Source organism: Heliangelus exortis, chromosome 12 (genome assembly GCF_036169615.1).
Source record: "Heliangelus exortis chromosome 12, bHelExo1.hap1, whole genome shotgun sequence".
Lineage (NCBI taxonomy): Eukaryota > Metazoa > Chordata > Aves > Apodiformes > Trochilidae > Heliangelus > Heliangelus exortis.
The window spans coordinates 14,406,454-14,424,397 of NC_092433.1; the positions used below are offsets into that span (position 1 = coordinate 14,406,454).

Genomic DNA, 17,944 nt, shown 5'->3' on the forward strand with positions numbered 1-17,944 from the left:
GGAAAATGCAGAGCCCCAGGCAGAGAACAAGCACCTGTAGGCAGAAGAAATTCAAGGGTTAAGGGAAACTCAGAATAAAAACCAGCTTCCCACAGCTGCAGGATTCACCTAAGGGATGTAACACGTTGTGCATCCTCCAGCTCCAGGCAGATGCGATGCTGAGCTGACATATCCAGCAAGATCACACGTATATCAGATCTGATGTGTGAGTATGTCTCATCCCTGAGATTGTTCCTCCCAAAAGAAAGTGCTTCAGAAACCTGAGGTGCTTTTTGCTTGCCTGAGCCCAGGCAGCCATCAGTCAGCGTGTGTCTGTGCAGCAGGAGGGCACCTCGCTCCTTCCTCTTCAGCCCGTGTCAGGCACCATTTCCAGAGTATCAGTTTTTTGCCTCTTAGGGAAGAACTAGAAGATGATGGTTTCATCTGTCCTTGCTTCTGCTGCAGTGCCTGATCACAATTTCATATTTTAAACCCTTCCCAATTTAAGCCTTGTACTTCCTCTTGGCTTGATATTTGCTCAGTCTGGGCTGACATCTGCCTTTAAGCAGCACCCTCTCAGAGCTGGCTGCCTTTCCTCCTGACAAATTTTCAGGATTTAAAAAATCAGTATGACAGGAGAAGTGGAGAGAGGGGGAAAAAAAAGAAAACCCTCTCACTTGAAATCTTAAAGTATTTAAAAAAAAACAACGTTGCACATGCAGCCAGAGCACTATCAATGCATGACCAACTTGCAGCTGCTTGACTGGATGCAGAATATACAGTTATAAAGAGCTTAATGACAAGAAGAAACTTGCAGGGAAAATTCCAGTCACAAACTGTTTCAAATTTACCTTGCTTATACAAATATAGGGAAACCCAACTGCATGTGCTGAGATCTCTTTTCCCACTTTAACTGTGGGAAAATATTTCAGTGTTCAGTGTGAAACAAGACATTGCAGAAACATTTCCAGTTGGAGAAGCTGTTAACTCCTTGCATGGTTGTTTCAGATGGCCCTGTGCAGGGAGCCATGCCTGTTACTGATGTTGCCTGTCAGATTTTGGGGATAAAAGTCTTCCTTTTGGTTGCAGAGGGCCCCAGTTGTGTTATTTATCTGTGACAGTCGTGGACATCAACCCTTGGTGCCTGCACCATCCGCTTGCCTTGCTGGCTCCCTAGTGAGGTCATTCAGGGCTTCACATACTAATAGATGAACCTAGGAGAGGACCTTGGCTTCCCAGTCCCTAAAGGAGCAAGGAGCAGCTTACCAGGGATTAAATACCTAATAAATATGTGCAGTGTGTTTCTGAGCTCTGCAGACTGTGATTTTTAATTTGGTTGTGAGCTCCTGCCTGATGAACGTGTGCAGCCTGGAGCTGGGGCTTGCCTCAGTGGTTCTGAGTGTGAGCCAGTTCCTCAAATGACTGATTAGTGCTCAAGAGCCAAAAACAGTCTAAAGAAATTAATTGGAGATGGTGACTTAGATTTTAATGAATGCGATGTACAAAATCTCACTGGTTTTCAGTACGTTTCCATCCCTAACACAAACCTAAGCTGGTTTCCAGTTGTGTGACACCACATACCCTGGGGAGGCATTCCTGGTTTTGCAGTGGGAGCAGGGATGAGCTGCACCCTGGGGCTGCCACCCCAACCACCTCTGTTTCAATGCACTGCTTCAGATCTGGATGCTTGGAGCTGCTTGCAAGCAGAGGAAACAACTCGAGCTAGTCCTGTGCTTTAGGGGATTGAAACAGATGCTTCCAGCTATCTCTGGAGGAAAAAAAAGGAAAGAATAGTCACAGTCAGTGTGTGTAACCCTCAATCGTACTTTTTATTCTTCTTCCATAGTTTCTGTAACCCATATGTGCTCCATTTAAAACCCACACTCCGACAACTCTGTCTCTATGGGCCTTCATGTTCACCTTTGGGAAGTTATAGATTGACCATGAAAAATCATATGCATTCATGTATAAATGTGAATAACTTCATTCATATTCCAATCAATTAATATAAAAGCATAAAATGATTTGGCCAAGTGACTGGCATAGCTCTGAAAAGAGAGATTTAATTTTTATAGTGATTACTTGATAATCACATTCTTACAGTGCATAAAGATACTTACACGTAAGAAGATGAGATCTTTCCTTTGCATCTGGAGTCCCAAGAATATTAAGCAGAAAGGCATTTGTTGCTTTACATATGTTGCAGGCCTAGTGAATTAAGCACACTCCTAGTCTGTTCTTTCGAGGTGCCTTTGATGAGACATATTTTATTTCTTCCCTGTTGTCCAGCTTTCTAGAAGATAGGAAAAGAATAAAGAGCCATCTGTAAAAAAAAAAAAACAACCTGGCTGAATCCTTTCCGAAGCAAAATTATTGATAACCTGAACAATTCTTTGCATTTCAAAGAGCTGTTTCAGCCTGCTTTTGTCATCTTTTTGAAACATTAACTACTGTGACCTCCCTGTACAGGCTGGTTCCTCCCAAGGGGCTCCACACCTCCCTGCCAGAAACAAGCTTGCAAAGGCCATACAATGCTGCAAGAAGCATGTAATTCACTCAGAGCTTCATTCTGCAGAAGATCTGGAGTGGTACCTTGTTCAAACCAAAAAAAAAAAGAGCTAAAATGCCACCATAGGAAGGAGTTTGGTGCCTGCAGCAACCTGCTGTTGGCTGCTTTCCTGGGCTGAGGGTGGAACTATGGCTCTCAGTAGGGTGGTTCTTAAATTTTTAGGTCGATTGTGACTGCAAAAGCCAATCCTTTGAGCAGTTTGCCCCTCCTGGGGTAAAGAAATCCCTCTCTGTTCTCTGTGGCTGTGCATGAAACCTGTTGGCAGTGCTGGGCTGGACAGGCTCTGCTGGGAGGGTTTGTAGGTTTCAGTGTTAGAGGAGCTGTTCCCTTCTGTGCTCTAAATGTGCAGAGAGTACAAAATGTACAATTTCATCATCAGATGAAAAGGTTTTGTGCCTTTGGTTGCAGAAAGGCACTGAGAGCCCTGCATGGAAGCCAGTTACAGGTCCAGCAATTGATGTTCAGCAAGAGAGGAGTTAATGTAAGCATGGCAAGGCTGCCAGGTGCCCTCCAACCAGGCCAGAGCTGAGGTCTGGCGTGTTTCCAAATAGAAACACCCAGGGCTGTCCTCCAAAATTGTGCCATGTAGTCTGGGAATGAGAGCAGGGAGAGTGCAGGGACACGTGTGGCAGTGCTCTGGGGGTTGCTGAAGCCACCAGCCAGCTCAGAGTGGGTGGAACCCATCTCCGGTGAACAAGAAGCTTCTGCAGATGCTTTTGGCTGGGTGAGATGGTGCTGGGCACTGGGGTAGTGGAAGCTGCTCAGGAGACTTCAGCTACTGTCCTTCCAAAGATGTTTTGCATTTTGCAAAAGCCACAGCTTGATAGCAAGGAGAAATGTTTCAGTTGGTGTGAAAAGGAAAGGCACATTCACGATTCTGTTCTAAAACATATATATATATATATAATTGTTCCAAGTAGGCACTTCTGGCAAACTCAGTAAGTTTCAACTTGAAAGAAGCAGCAAGTTTTTTTGTTAGTTTTTTTTTTTCAGTTACACATACTTCAGGCTCTTGAAAACTCCTTTCTTGGATATTGAGCACATTTGAAATATTGTTCTCAATTTTTTTCTACATGTTCCTATTTTGCCTCCTTCCCAAAGGCACCTGTAGGCAGACCAAAGTATCTCAGCTGAGATCTGAGAGAGAAACTTTGTAATTAGGAGTTTAGTGTAACTGTACAATACACACTGAAGAGGTCTGTAGACACCATTTCAAGAGATCAACAAAAAAATTTACTTTGTTCTAAACAACAACAACAAAAAAATTCACCCATGCTATGATGCTATTAAGCATTTAGATGCAAGATTTGTTTTAGTATGCAGATGCTCTGCCTTTAATTACCAAGGAGAAACTCCCCAGATAAACATTAAGCCAAAGAACAGCTTAGCTTGAAATTCACTTTTATTTTCAGCATGTCATTATCTTGTAACTCTGTTCCACCCAGAGCTGTGAAAATGTTCAGCCAGAAATCCAAACCCACTTGAAAACAAGAGAGGTTCAAGTTCCAGCCAAAGCTGAAGGTTAGCAAAGATTCAAAATAAATAGGAAGATGCAGGTTTTGCTCTTGTCACGTATTTTGCTCCTTGCACAGCACAGAGACAGAAGAAATCCTGCAAGAGCCTGAGTCTGGCCATGTAGCCTTGGTCTGAGAGCACCCACTGAAAAATTCCCTGTATTTCATTAGCTTTTCTGTCTTCTTGACAAGATGTTATCTTGCAGAGTATTTCTGGGAGCCATCACGTCCTCTTGGTGGTGGAGGGATGGCTGGTTTCTTCTCCAAGTCCTCCTGGGTGACCTTTCCCTTTTGGCTTGGACTTCTCAGTGAGTTTTGGGGAGTTCCTGTATAAAAGGGCTGCCAATGCTGATCCCAGCACCCCCTTCTCCCAGGAGTGGGGACCCTTTCCATGGATTTCCCCAAGGCTCTGATTCCCACCTCAAATAGGAGAAGTGGTGGCAAAGAGGGAAGGATTGGGCAGGTTTGGCCTTGCATGGACACCCTAGTGCAGGGGAGCAGAGGAAGCCAGCAGAAGGCTGGAGGATGGAGTAAGATGGAGAAGGCAAGACCTGAGATATAACATGAAATACTTAGTCCCTTTGGGATCCACTCCCCAGGGACACAGTGGTTCTGGATGTTCCTAGCAGTACTTCTTAGCCCAAGACACAAGCTGCTAGCAGATAGAGGGAGGTATTCATGTAGATTGTGGTAATTTGTGCCATGAGCTGTCAAATGGTTCATTAACATGGAGTCAGGCCCTGCAAACTCCACAGCAGGTCTGGACCCCTGCTACTGTCACCTGCTTGAAGAACTCTGCTTGTTTTTAAAACTTCCCTGTTTTTTAGCAAGCTGAAAATCCTACATTCTCTTAGTTTTGGTCAATTTGTCTCTGTTGGCTTCAAACTTCTACCTGCTGTTAGTCATTTATTTTATGGTTATTGCCAACACGTTGATTGCAAAGCTTGATTTAGCTTGTGAAATGTGATGGTGGGGTGGTACTGAGAGAGAATTCCTTGGCACTTAAAAGATGTGTTCCCCAGAACTCTGGTGTGTCTCCATCTCTTGTGTCAATCAGAACCTATCTGGAGGCTTTGGCATCCAGGCAGGTAACATGTAAAATGTAAACATATAAAATAACAGAGCAAATAGAGACCTACCCCATCATAATCCATAGTTCAGTGAGTATCAGGTGTTTCTACCAGCTGGAATGTTTAGGAAATGTTTGCAATTGAACTGTTGCCTCTTGCAGTCTGTTTCTCATTCAGTCACTGCTAAGGCATGTAAGATGCAATAATTTCTTTTGCTGGGAATCTCCCTGAGAAGAAAAACTCCTCTGGGCTATATGCCTCTGCCTATCCAGAGTTTCTCTGGGTGTTAAGATAGTTGTCAGCTCCTGGGCTTCATGCTCTTCGAGGGGGCCCATTTGGCCAGCATGAAGAGAGGTCAGATGAACTCAAAGCTCGGCGGCAGACACGGGCTTGCAGAAAACAAATTGTGGCACTGTTAGAAGAGAAGGATGTATCCTTTGGGAAAGCATCCAAGCACAGTTAATTCAATCCCATCTGCCTGAGCAGAGAAATGCTTTGTTCATGGGTCACTTGTGCAGCTGCTTTATTGACCGGTGCATCTTCCGTCATGGATGAAGCTCGTGTCCTCTGTCCTGCAGTGCCGTGGGGAGCTCCTTCCCCAGATGTCAGATGTGCTTGGAGAAGAGGAGAATGATGTTTTGCAGGGATCACTTAGTGCTTTGGATAGCAACCTGAAATGCCACGTTCTTAATGAACATTTTCTCCTCCTTCCATGTACACCTTTACTTTGTCAGAGGGAAGGGGAAGCAGCCCCCTCGGGAGGTGGGATATCGAGACGCAGCGATGCTGTTAGTGGTACGTTAGACTTTGGCACCTCTGCCATCTGTTGTGGGTTGACAGATGGGATGAAATATGACAGCAGAAAGGCTCTTCTGTTTTAGCAAGACACAAGAAAGCTTGAAAAATCACACCTCCTCCCTCCTTTCCCCCCAAACCCACACAACAACAGTGTCACTTGGCCACTTGTTCTGGCTAAGACAAGGAGAAGTTTATGCCTGTGCGTGCTCCTGAGAGTATTTCGAGGGAAAAGTGAGCAGAGTGGTTCAGAATGGAGCTGCAGGGAGGCAGTGGGTCCAAGAGGGACCACCAGCCCTTCTACCCTGTCTTCACGTAGATTAGATTTAGGAGTAAATGCTTTCCCAGGACAGAGAGGGGCTGAGGAGTCTCTGCTTGGCAAGTCGTGCTGTATACTTGTTCACTCATGGTAGTCAGTGGCTGCACAGCTCATGCAGAGCAAGGATATTTGACCTTACCTGTAGCTGGTGAGAAAAGTCCTCAGTCCTCATCTGGTAGCTGGGGATTAGCCTGTTTCAGGTTCTTCTGGAGATGCTGACACAAATGGAAACGTTTCCTGCAGGACACCCACCCCAGCTGTCTGTAGGAGCACCGGGGGAGAGGGCCCAGCTCTTTACAGGCATCTGTATGGTTTTTTATCCATCCCAATTCATCATCCAGGTGCCATGAATGGCCAGATTTCCAAGGCAGCCACAGATTTCCTGGGCACCAGCCACACACTCTTGGGAATCTGGCCTCAGAGTAGGACATTCCAATGGCAGCTGAAGGGCTCTGCCCTGTTAGGCACTTCTGAAAATTAGCTCTGTAGATGATGGCAGTAATCACAACCTTCCATGAAATAACAGGCTCTTGTTCTTTCTCTCCTCTGAAGCAGGCTTTCAGTTTTCTGGTGATTTTAAATAACTTTTTTTTTTTTTTTTTTTTTTTTCCCAATGGACGCAGCAGCATAATGCTTCTAACTAATTTGTCTTTTAGGATTTCATTGTGACAGTGGTCTTCTCATTCTTGTGGCTAGTGAGCTCATCTGCTTGGGCTAAAGGACTGTCAGATGTAAAGATTGCAACTGACCCTGATGAAGTGCTATTACTGATGTCTGCCTGCAAACATCAGTCCAACAAATGCTTGCCTGTTCGCAGCCCTGTTATGTCAAGCCTCAACACTTCGGTTGTGAGTGACTTTTATTGCTACTTTTCACCCTTACCTTGGCAAACCTCTTTTCATCTCTTTTACCCACCTATTGACCTAAATTGGCTGGGGAGAACCAATTAGTTGAAATGATTTAATTGGAAGGACAGTCATGCAGCAGCAGGATGAAGGTGTGGGGTTGAGAAAGAGGGGAAGCAAGGTGTTTGCCCAGAGCCTGTCTGCTTTTCACTTGCTCCTGCCATGCTTTTGGAAAGGAGCCTGGGCACTCCTTTAGAGAGAAAAAATTTTGTGCTTTGCAGGTTCCTTTAGAAGGCCTCAAAAAGAGCAACAGAGAATTTGTCTCCAGGTTTTTGCTTTGTTTTGACTATTTAAAAAAAACAAACCCTCTCCAGGGCAGTAGACCAATTAATATCTCTCTTTTTAATTATTTTCTTTTGATTTTAGCTTTCCACACTTTCTTTACACTAGATTATGTTTTCAAGCAAACAACAAAAAAATCATTTTGGCCTAAAAAACTCAACCTTTTTTTCGGAAACAAAAAGGAAAACAGACACCTGTAAGCTACAGCTCACGGTGGTGAATGTGGGATTTTTCTCCAGAGCTGAGAAAGTTTGGGGAAGGAGGTTGGACTGGGAGCAGCTTTGACTTATCCAGGCAGCATGCAGGGTCCATAACCTTAGGCTGGGCTGTGAGACTGTGGCTTCTGTATGACGAGCTCCTCTTCTCCCCACCCAGGTCTTCGGCTACTTGAACTTTATCCTCTGGGCAGGCAACATTTGGTTTGTGTTTAAGGAGACGGGTTGGCATTCCTCAGCCCAGCGGCACCCTCCGGACTCCATGGAGAAGCAACCCAGTGGCTACAACCAAGGTGGCTACAACCAAGACAGCTATGGGCCAACTGGTGGCTACAACCAGCCAGGCTCCTATGGCCAGGTGGATGAATATGGCCAGTCCCAGAGCTATGGCCAGAGTGGGCCAACCTCCTTCGCTAATCAAATGTAGGGTTCGTGCAGCACAAGCTCTTGCATCCCTCACACGTAGAGAATTTAACAGGTCTCAAGTTTCAGTGGCACCAGGTTTTTAAGGGTTTTTACATAAATTAATACTACAACACAGTGTTTAATGTCAATTGAAGATCTAAGCCTGCTTCCTGAGACCAGGTGGGAGGTGGGCTTGAGTTGGCCCTTTTTTCCCCTGACTAGCTGGATACAGGTAACGTGCTCGTCGCAGGTGGTGACCTGGAGTCAGTGTTGTAGTATGTACTGTAGAGATAACTTTATGGTAGTTTTGTATGTGTTAAGATGGTAGAAGCATTTTGTAGCCTCAAGTCTGTAGTATTTAATATGCATCATATAACTGAATTTCCTTCTGCATTTTGGTGAACAAAAAAAAGTGTTTTACTATTATTTCTACAGATTATTCTGTATATCCGTGCATGTAACATTGCACCTAAATTTTCAAAACTGCCTGTGACTCTTCAGAGCATTTGTTTTGGGCTCTACATTTTTCTTTCAATGGATTTTACTATTATTTCAGTTAACCAACTCATCTGTAACTTAGTGCATGGATAAGCAGTTTCATACTACCAAATGTCTGGACTGTGTAAATGCAATTTCTCAAGTTCTGCCACTACATTTTGTTAACTGTCTGTTTAAAAGAAGTATGCATCTTTTATATATTTTGCAGAGTTGAATATATGGCTTACCCAAGTTCTGAATGCTTTGTAACAAATGTTTTTCCTTGAAATGGCATTCAGTAGTATATATGGTACCTGACCGATGTTTATTCCATTTAACTCAGCTAAGTATCCATTCTATAAATCACTATTTCTATGGATGTTTTGTGAATCTTTTAATGTGAGCTGTGGAAAATTAAGGACCAAGTAACTGTGTTATATGTTTACAAAGGTATTTATTTAACTAAGATAACAGAGGTGCAGATATCAGTATCCAAAACCACGAGAAAATGCCCTGTGGCTTAATACAGCAAAACATGAGAAGCACATGTATTGTTGTGTCCTTATAAAGCATAATTATTCCTTTATACCCTCTTACACTAAGAAAACCTTTCCAGCTGTGTAGTTTCAAGATTGTTAGATAGCCCTCTGTTCTGTTGCTGCTCTGAGCACTAGCTTGGTGCTACTGGAGAATGTAACTGGATTGACCAAATAACCCAGGCTCAGAGGAACTCGTCCTAAAATAGCCAGAGCCAGACTTGTAGCCTCTTTGGATTTCTCCCTGGGAAATTCAGCCCTTCCTCGTTACAGCATATGGGATGTGTTGATACAAATGAAAGCCTGAAGCACAATATACTAACCAAACTGATCATCTGCATTTCTAAATCAAAAGTGTATCATTATATAATCTTATTGTATGAGCTGTAATGTTGAAAGCATCTTAGCTTAAAACAGCTTAGTCTCTTCTATGATTGTTGTAACCAATTTATGGCTACTCGGTGGATGAATCTATATTGTGATATCTATTTGACCCTAATAAAGTTATTGCATACAATGCATGTTTTCAGAGTATGTTAATATTAAGAAGTCACTGCAAAATAACTAAGGTAATTACTAAAGCTAAATAACAGTTCCTGTGCTTGACCTTATTGGTCATATTCTTACTCTTTTCCAGCACTTTTATGAGGATTGTTTTAATGTACAGTGGACTATGACACTTCTACAGACACTTGTCATTAAAGGTCAGTATCACAAGTTTTTAAAAAACAAATTAAAACCATGCAATTTAATACCTGCCTGCCTCTTTACCTCTCTTTCCACTGATCAGTAGGACTAGCTCAGTCCTCTGCTAACCATCCCAGTTCTGTGGATTGATGGAATGGCCATATTTGAGCTGTAGAAAGAACAAACTGGAATATCTAAATGTCCTGGTATTCCAAATGGGAGCACAATACAATTTGCTGGGTCAGTGAAAGATTTTGTTTTGGCTTTCGGTTCATCTGTTTCTTGGTTTTTTTAAGTTTGGAAAAAGCTAGATTTAGGCAAGCCAGGAGAATGTTCGATCTGTTTGTGTTAAGTGACAGGGGAGTCCTATTTGTCTTCCTCCCCCCACCCCTTTTTTTTTTTTTTTTTTTTCTTTTTTGAATAATTAGTTTGTATTAGTTGATCAGGAGTATCCCAAGTGGCTCATCTAAGCCTCTCCACTAGAAACAGACAAGAGCTGTTTGTGTACACTTGCTTTCTCATGATTTTCCCACCTTTATCAGCAGGGTACCATTTCCAAACTTTTCCATCCAATGCTGAGAGTATGAAACTTGAGTTTAGCTTAAGTTGATTCCTGCATTTCAAACACAGTGAAATTCTTTCTGTAACCACATGAGCACAGGAGGAACTGCAACTTTCAAACCCTCAGGAGGTGGTGTCCCTAGAGAAAGGGCAGTTTCTAATACAAGTCTGGGAACAGAATTAAGATAGTGACTTATTTTGGGTATGATTTGCAGAACTCCAAACCTAAGGTTTCCTCATGAAGGGCAGAGCTGGTGGGAGAGTTGGCAAAAGCAGTGAAGTCACAAAAGACTTCAATGTACCCAGACATCTCAGGTTTGATGCCTCCTTGCCAACAGAGCAGCTGAGCTGGTTGTTATCCTTTGGGATTGTATTCCTCACTGGGAATTAGGAGGGGTGAAAAAATCTTTTCATCTGTAACTTCTCAGATTAACATAGCTTGGCAACAGCACAAGTGGAAAGGAAGATGATGCGTGCACTGGTCTGTGTTATGTAAGAAAATGTTTCCTCTGTGTTCCTCTGGATTTGGGTTTTATCACATCCTTTAGCAACTGATGAAAAACTGGAAGTTTATTTGAACTGGGAGTAGTGACTGTAGAGCTAAGTGTTGAGCAGCAAGATGAAAAAGACTGTATTTGATGTTTCCTGGGCATAAGACAAATAGCTAAGGAAAGCTGAATATCCTCTGTGAAACTGCTGCTGGCAGACTGATTGCTTTCCTGCTTCATCATTAGTGAGTCTCTCTGCCAGTTAGTTAAATAACTAGGTCAGTCTCTGAAAAAAAAAAAAAAAAAACCAACAAAAAACCCAAACATGTTCCTTGATCTTCTGTGCTGTCCCTCCTGTTTCCCCATGTGTTTCTCTTTATAGCCCATTTCTCAGCTGCCAGAGACTGGAGTGTAGCTGCATTATCAAGCCCAGAGCTGTGGAGGAGGAGCAGGTACCTCTGGGAGTCTGGCAGGGGAGGTGGAAGCTCAGGACTTTCTCTCTGGGTGCCTGAGAGGCCAAGGAAGAGGGATGCTCCCAACCTGGGTTAGGGTCTCCCCTGGAGTGGGGAAAGGAGGGAGATTGCCAAGCTGCAGCAGCATCCCCTGATTGGGGAGCCTGGCTGTGGGTACCCAGGGGCTCTGCAGCCTCCTTTGCTCCTTCCCCAGCACATCAAGGAGACAAGGATGAGTTTAGATGCAAATCTAGCCCAGGCCTTTCTTTGACAGGGTATTTTTTTTATTGTGTAATACTTTATCAGATCCAATCTCCTTCTCTGTGGCCACTGAGATGCCTGTAACAGAGCCTCACTTACGGCCAGGGCTTGAAGAAATTTTGTGCTCCTGTTGCATGAATTCATATTGCAATTGCCTGACCTGATTAGGTTAATTATTTCCAATCTGTAGATGCTCTCAATGTGAATAAGCAATTCAGGATCTAGTACTGAATTATTCTTGGCTGAAACTCTCATGTGCTGATAAAAGAGACAGTGGCATACAACTCCCATTGCAGGTATCTATAGTTCATTTTCTGACATTATCTTCTGAGTTTCACATTTCACATTACAGACAGACAAAGAGCTACCAAGTACATAATTTTGCAGACTTTTTCATCCTTTTCTGAGAAAGTGCTTCTCATAATGTGCCATATCATGTCATAAGCATTAAGTCCTCTCCTAGTTTTAAGCCAGCTTTTATATGTGAAAGGACGGGCTACTTAGCTTATGCTGTCCCTGACTTGCCTATTCTTTTCCAGGAGTATTTTTTATTCCTTCCTTCTATGAAACCCAAAAAACTTTTCCTCCTGGAATTATCTAACAGGGGCAATATTCTGTATTTTAATATTAATATCTAGTGATGATTGTCCCCTCGTCCTCAGCATGAAGATCTTATCATTTTGGCAGAAATTGTAATAGTTGAGAGAGAGGATGGGGGGAGGGTGCTTAATTTGTTGCATTTAGCTACCAGTTCCTTTGCTTCCATTTTCAGTGCTCTGTCCTTATTAAATAAGACTCTTTAAATCCCCCATTACCCTGCACAGGGTTGGATCTACTCTTTGCATGCCATTGTGCAGAAGATGAGGAGAAGATCCTTTCCCAGTGAGGCTGAGTGACTGGCCCAGGCAAGAGGGACACAGTCACCCCATGACTTGGGGCTGGTTTTGGGAGGCCCCCCCATAGTGAGCACATTAGACCTGCTGCTTCTGGTAGGTTTCCCCATGTTAAGAGGTTGATTAAAAGGGATGGAGGAAGAGGAATACAGGATAAGGCCATGGCAGCCAGTCCTGCTTTGGGCTAGGATGGAACATGGGGCTATTAAGTCTTGCTCTTTGGAAAAAAAAATGTGGGTATCATGTAAGATAAAATTTACCATAACCTGGCCACAAAGAATCATTGAATGGTTTGGGTTGGAAAGGACCCTAAAGATCATCTAGTTCCAACCCTCTGCCATGGGCAGGGGCACCACCCATTAGACCAAGTTACTCCAAAGCCCATCCAACCTGGCCTTGGATACTTCCAGGTATGGAGCAGACAGCTTCTCTGGGCAACCTGTGCAAGTGTCTCACCACCCTCATAGTGAAGAATTTCTTCCTAATGTCTAACCTAAATCTCCCCTCTTTTGAGTTGAAAGCCACTATCCTTCATTCTATCACTCCAGGCCCTCATGAGAAGTCCCTCCCCAGCTCTCCTGTAGCCTCTTCAGGTATTAGAGGGTCTATTACCTCCCTGGGTGCACTCCTGCAGCAGCCAAAGGGTTTGCTGAAGAAATTAAATCCACATGGCTTGTGGTGTGAATGCACCTTGAGATTTTGACATCCCATTTGTGTGCCTCTGTCCTGGGGCTGCACCTGCCTGGTGTGGGCACCCACCCAGCACCCTGGGGCCATTGCCAAAGGAGCTGTCATTTCACAGCACGAGTCTTCTTGCAGAAAGTACTTGGAAAGGATGGGCAAAACTCTGGGAAAATACCAAAAGTGAAGCGGCGACCGGGGCTTTTTTTTTTTTTTTTTTTTTCAGCAGTTATTTTAAGTGAACTGCCTGTAGAGCTTTTGCAGTTTTAATATCAGGTTGCATGTTTTGTACAGACAATATTGCTAATGTGTGAAAAGCGCTAAAAAAGTGACCAATAAAAGCACCTGGGTATCTCAAACAGAAATAGAGGGTGTCAAAATAGATACAGAGCAGATGGCCTGGCTCCCTGCACACCTTGCTGACCAGAATACTTGAGCAGCATGTACAGCCAAATTCTTGCTGTCTTCAAAGCTTATCAGCTGCAAAGGCAAGGGTTATCCTCGTGCCACCCTTTATCTGCTAGGCTCTAATGCTCCTAGGTACACTAATTAGAATATCCTAGAGGGATAATGTACCCCAGGCTTGCTTGAACTCATTAATACCCCAGCAAAGCAAATCCCCTGCTCTAGAGCCAGGCTCTCAAAAGTCGGTAGATTTAAAAAAGCTGTGAACTGAAACCTGATCTCGGGTGGAAAGAGCCCAGAACACACTGCTTGTAGCTGATAAACATGTAACAGGGGCTGATTCTCACTCTCATTTTTACCTTGGATGCTAAGCCCAAACATTCCCATTCTGTGGATTACCCAGGATGTAAGGCTTTTCATGCCTTGTTGAATGGTTCAACAGATGTGAAAGGGAACCATCATTTCAACATGAGATCAAGACTTCTTTTTTTTTTTTTTTTTTTTAGCTGACGGCAGATCACTAAGCCCAAATTCTTGTTTAATTTTAGTGTGTTAATTGATGGGATAATGAACATTGATTATATGTGTTTTGGCTGCGTCATTGCAATTACAGGCTCTGTTTTATTCATGAGCCAGTCCTAAAGAACGCAGTAGAGATCTAAGACAGCTTAAACCTCTCAGAAAAAGGCTCCGAATTGTTAGAGTAATGACACTCTTAGATGGAAAATTAAAGGTTCTCTTTTCCCATGCTTTTTAAGATAATTAAAATCCATGAACAGTAAGGTGGTGAACATCCTTATTCATTAGCCTTCAGTAATTTAGCTTCTACTAAATGAGGAAAACATTTTAATTCTCCAGGCCATCTGTTGCAGTCTCCTTTACATGTCCTGTTACATAAAGTCTCATTCTGGGTAAGTTCGAACACCAGTAGTGTATCCTTTTCATGGGAAATGATGAGCTGGATGAAGTAGTGGAAGTCACTGTCTATTAACAGACCACCCTGGGATTAAAACAACCATTTGGTCTTTTAGGTCAAAGTTATCCTGTCTAGACACCTCTAGGCAAAGGATCTGCAGAAAGGAGACAGGCATCCTGACAGGCTGTTCTAATAGGGATACCCATGCCAGTAAATAACAAAGTTCAACAGAGCCCTTCCAGTTCCTCTAACGTGTGACTGCTCTGCCATATGGCTCCCTGCTGCTTTTGGAAGCAGGCAGCATCCATTGGGCTAGAAACCAGAGGCTGAGAGCTGGATGCTGCTTTGCAGGCAGCTGGGAAGGACACATCTCCTCTTTGCACTGCACCAGGGGAATAAATATTCGAGCAGGAGTGTGCTCACCCAGGAGAAATGCTGGGTCAAGGCATTTGGGAACACTTGGTTTCTGACTCAACCTATAGGAACAACTCTCTTTATAGCTTGGGGCAAGTCACAATTAGCCCCAACAAAAAAAAAGTTTCCCAGTAAAATGATCATGGGTATAGCTGGGTGGGTTCAGCACCTTTGTTGTTCCTGATGCTAAGGTGCATCCCCACAGATCTGAGAAGATTCAGGCTCCGTGGGTTTGGTTTGTTTCTGCCAAATTCTCACATAAATTAAAAGCCAGCCTACTTGCTAACCCAGCAGTGCTGCCTCACAGGGGCTGCTTTGGGCACAAGCACTAAGCCAGCTCCATGAGCCCCAGGTAGCATTTACATTATTGATAGGGCATAGCTGCAGGCAGGCTGCTTCCACAGGGCAGAGATTGAGTTCACCTGTTTGCTATTCCTGGAGTTGCTTAGAGATCACAAACACCCCGGCCACAAGATGTGTGGCTGCAGAGCAAGTGTTCCCAGCACCAAGCAGTACTCAGTCAATCAGACAGCTCCTGCTCCCACCAAAAAAAGCCCATCAGCTGCAGCAGGCATGCCCAAGAGGTAAGTCCTCACTTTGTATCTCTGGTGTTCTGCCATTTGTCTTGAAATTCATTATCTGGATGTATTTGTCTCTATCACAAGCTATCAATTCCACTGAGCATTGCCTGCCCTTTAATGAGTTTCCAGCACTTTAGCAGAAGTAAGCAGGCTTTAAGTTTTAATAGGAAATTTATCACAGCTGTGAGACCTGCTAGAAATAAAGCCAGGTGTCTGCTCTACACTGGGAGCACTGGTGAGTGGCAGATCCCTCTGTACTTCTCTGGAGATGGGCTTAAAACTGAGACAATTCCTGGAGCTCTTTCATCTGCTGAAGAAATGACTTGAAGGATGTTGCAATGGTCCTCTCAAAGTTATTTAACAACAACCCTAGGCTGCTTGCTTACGTGAAGAATTAGGAGCTGTGTTTTGTGTATTGCTTGTAAAGACCATTTTTCTTTTCTGCTGTGAAGGAAAGTGTCTCCCTTGGGAAGCCCTGAGTTCCCTGGGGATTAAATGAAATGGAAATAAGCAAGGCCACTCATGGAAAAAAATATATTTCCACTCAATTCACCAGGTGATAACTGTGCCTCTCTTCTCTCTCACTACCAGCATCCCTCTAGCCAAGCAGCTGGCATCAATAAAAGGTAAGGGGATCCATTTCTTCTCCCTTGAGGGGTTCAGGTCTTCCAAGGCCAGAGCCCCAGTGCAGCAAATCCTGATGATTTAGCAGAGCATCAGGGACCATGCAGACCCTCAGCTGGGGCAAGACAAGAGGGTCTTGTGGGTCCCTGTGCAATGTGCTTCTCCACTGATCTCTGTCTCCTGTTTGCCTTTCCATGAAAAATCACAACCCACAATATCTGTGGTACTTGGTAGTGACTAAGGACTGTGTGATTGCAGGCTTTGGGATGAGGTGCAGGAGTGGGTGGGATGAAACCAGCCAAATATTCCAGCCAAAATCAGAAGTATATCAGAATGTTGAAGTGCAGTGCTGATGCTTAGACATGGACATTTCTGCTCAGTCAGGTCTCTAGGATTGGCCACATCTCCCCTGATAAACAATCCTGGGAATCCAAATGCATCCCAAAGATGGCCAGTGTGGCCTGTCCCCGTGGCAGGGCCTTCCTGGGTGCCCAGGATGAGTCTCACACATCCCCTTATGTTAGTGCTGCTGTGTGCCCCAGCTCCAATTGAAAGCTCCTTTTTGGGGTGTGTTTCCATGGGACATGAGGTATGTTGCTGTCCCACTCCAAATAAAATCTGGGCCAGGTCCTCTGTGGGTATAAACACTTTCAGTCTCATTAACTTTAATGAAACTACACAGATTTCCACCCACTCAGGATGGTTCTGACAGATTCCTTTCAATTATACCTCAAAAGCCTCTTTTTCTGGTAACTTTTCCCCCCTGCTAGCTCTAGGAAAAGGCTCAGACCTTGAAAAAGCTTTTGCTACTGTGGCTTTGGTGTATAAAAACTCTGCTGACCCCGAGGGCAAGCTCAGCAAAGCTGAAACCAAAACCCTTCTGCAAACCCAGTTTGGACGTTTCATACAGGTGAGGGGGTCTGGGTGAGGGGGTGACACTGGGCTGGGTGCTTTGGGTTGAGGAACAGCAACCTGGGATCTGTCCTGCAGCTGGATGGGCATCAGTCCATGGAGTAATCCCATGGGAGACTTCAGAGATGTGGTACAAACATCTGCAGTGAATTAGTTCTTGATGTGGATTCTGTGTCTAACTCAGGGCTGAGGGAGCAGAGACAGCAATAAATCACTGTTGACAGTCCCGGGTGTTTGGTTGAGTTTTTTTAAGAAATTAGGGACATTGCAAAAAAAAACCAAACCCCAAACAACAAATCCTCAGACAAGAACAGGAGACTGTGTTAATGAAGATTTTGACTTTCTTGATAACATAAGAAAAACTGATATGAATGTGGACATAAAAAGCTAAATAAGATAGAAAATACATTATTTTTTACTTTGGTGTCTTTCTTATGGTACCATAAGGAAGGAACGTTGTGCTTAAACTTTTTTTTTTCTCATTTAAAATTCTCCACAGGGGCAAGAAAACAAACCAAAATACCGGGAAATAGTGTCTGCCCTGGATGAGGAGTCTGAGAACAAAATTGATTTTGAAGATTTCATGATCTTGTTAGTCAGCCTCACTCTAATGTCTGACCTGCTGCAGGAGATCAAAAATGTGAAAACTACAAAATGATCAGTGCTTTACGAGAAGAAACCACCTGGCACTTTATATGGAAAGCAGGAGATAACACTGACCACCTGGGTACCCTGTGCTGTTCCCCTTTAAATGCAATAAAACCTGGTTGAACTCCCTCCTGGGTAGGAGCAGTCCATGGAGTGAAATGTGGGTGCTCATGGCCTCAAGTCAGCTGGGTAGGTGCTTCTGGAAGGTACAATCTGGACAGGCTTTTGGCATGTCCCAACACCAGTTAACAGCCTGGTGCAGCCCCCAGCCCGCGCAGGGAAAGCAGCCCACACTTTCCCAAACCTCACCATCATTTTCCACACCATTGGAGGGGGATGAAGGGGCTGCATGCTC

At 44.0% G+C, this 17,944-nt stretch overlaps 2 protein-coding genes across 3 annotated transcripts in view; both read left to right on the forward strand.

Moving 5' to 3' along the window:
• SYNPR (synaptoporin) overlaps positions 1-9,583 on the forward strand; it is a 102,027-nt gene extending 92,444 nt beyond the window's left edge. For both annotated transcript variants that reach the window (XM_071756198.1, XM_071756197.1), the window contains 2 exons: positions 6,903-7,094; positions 7,809-9,583. In XM_071756198.1, coding sequence (XP_071612299.1) covers positions 6,903-7,094; positions 7,809-8,075 — 459 coding nt within the window. In that variant the 3' untranslated portion in view covers positions 8,076-9,583. The remainder of the gene's footprint in view (positions 1-6,902; positions 7,095-7,808) is intronic.
• Positions 9,584-15,190: 5,607 nt separating this feature from the next.
• Positions 15,191-17,717, forward strand: SNTN (sentan, cilia apical structure protein). The gene is made up of 4 exons (XM_071756199.1): positions 15,191-15,408; positions 15,997-16,031; positions 16,800-16,939; positions 17,441-17,717. Exons 1-4 carry the CDS (start codon positions 15,299-15,301, stop codon positions 17,597-17,599), a joined length of 444 nt encoding a protein of 147 aa, XP_071612300.1. The 5' UTR covers positions 15,191-15,298; the 3' UTR covers positions 17,600-17,717.
• The last annotated feature ends 227 nt before the right edge of the window (positions 17,718-17,944 follow it).

What these genes read in the sequence shown, in the direction of transcription:
- SNTN (XM_071756199.1), top strand. Translation starts at nt 15,299, where the DNA reads ATGTGTGGCTGCAGAGCAAGTGTTCCCAGCACCAAGCAGTACTCAGTC. An exon ending in GCAGCAGGCATGCCCAAGAG is followed by an intron (nt 15,409 to 15,996) that starts GTAAGTCCTCAC and finishes TCTCACTACCAG; the next exon opens with CATCCCTCTAGCCAAGCAGC. An exon ending in GCAGCTGGCATCAATAAAAG is followed by an intron (nt 16,032 to 16,799) that starts GTAAGGGGATCC and finishes CCCCCCTGCTAG; the next exon opens with CTCTAGGAAAAGGCTCAGAC.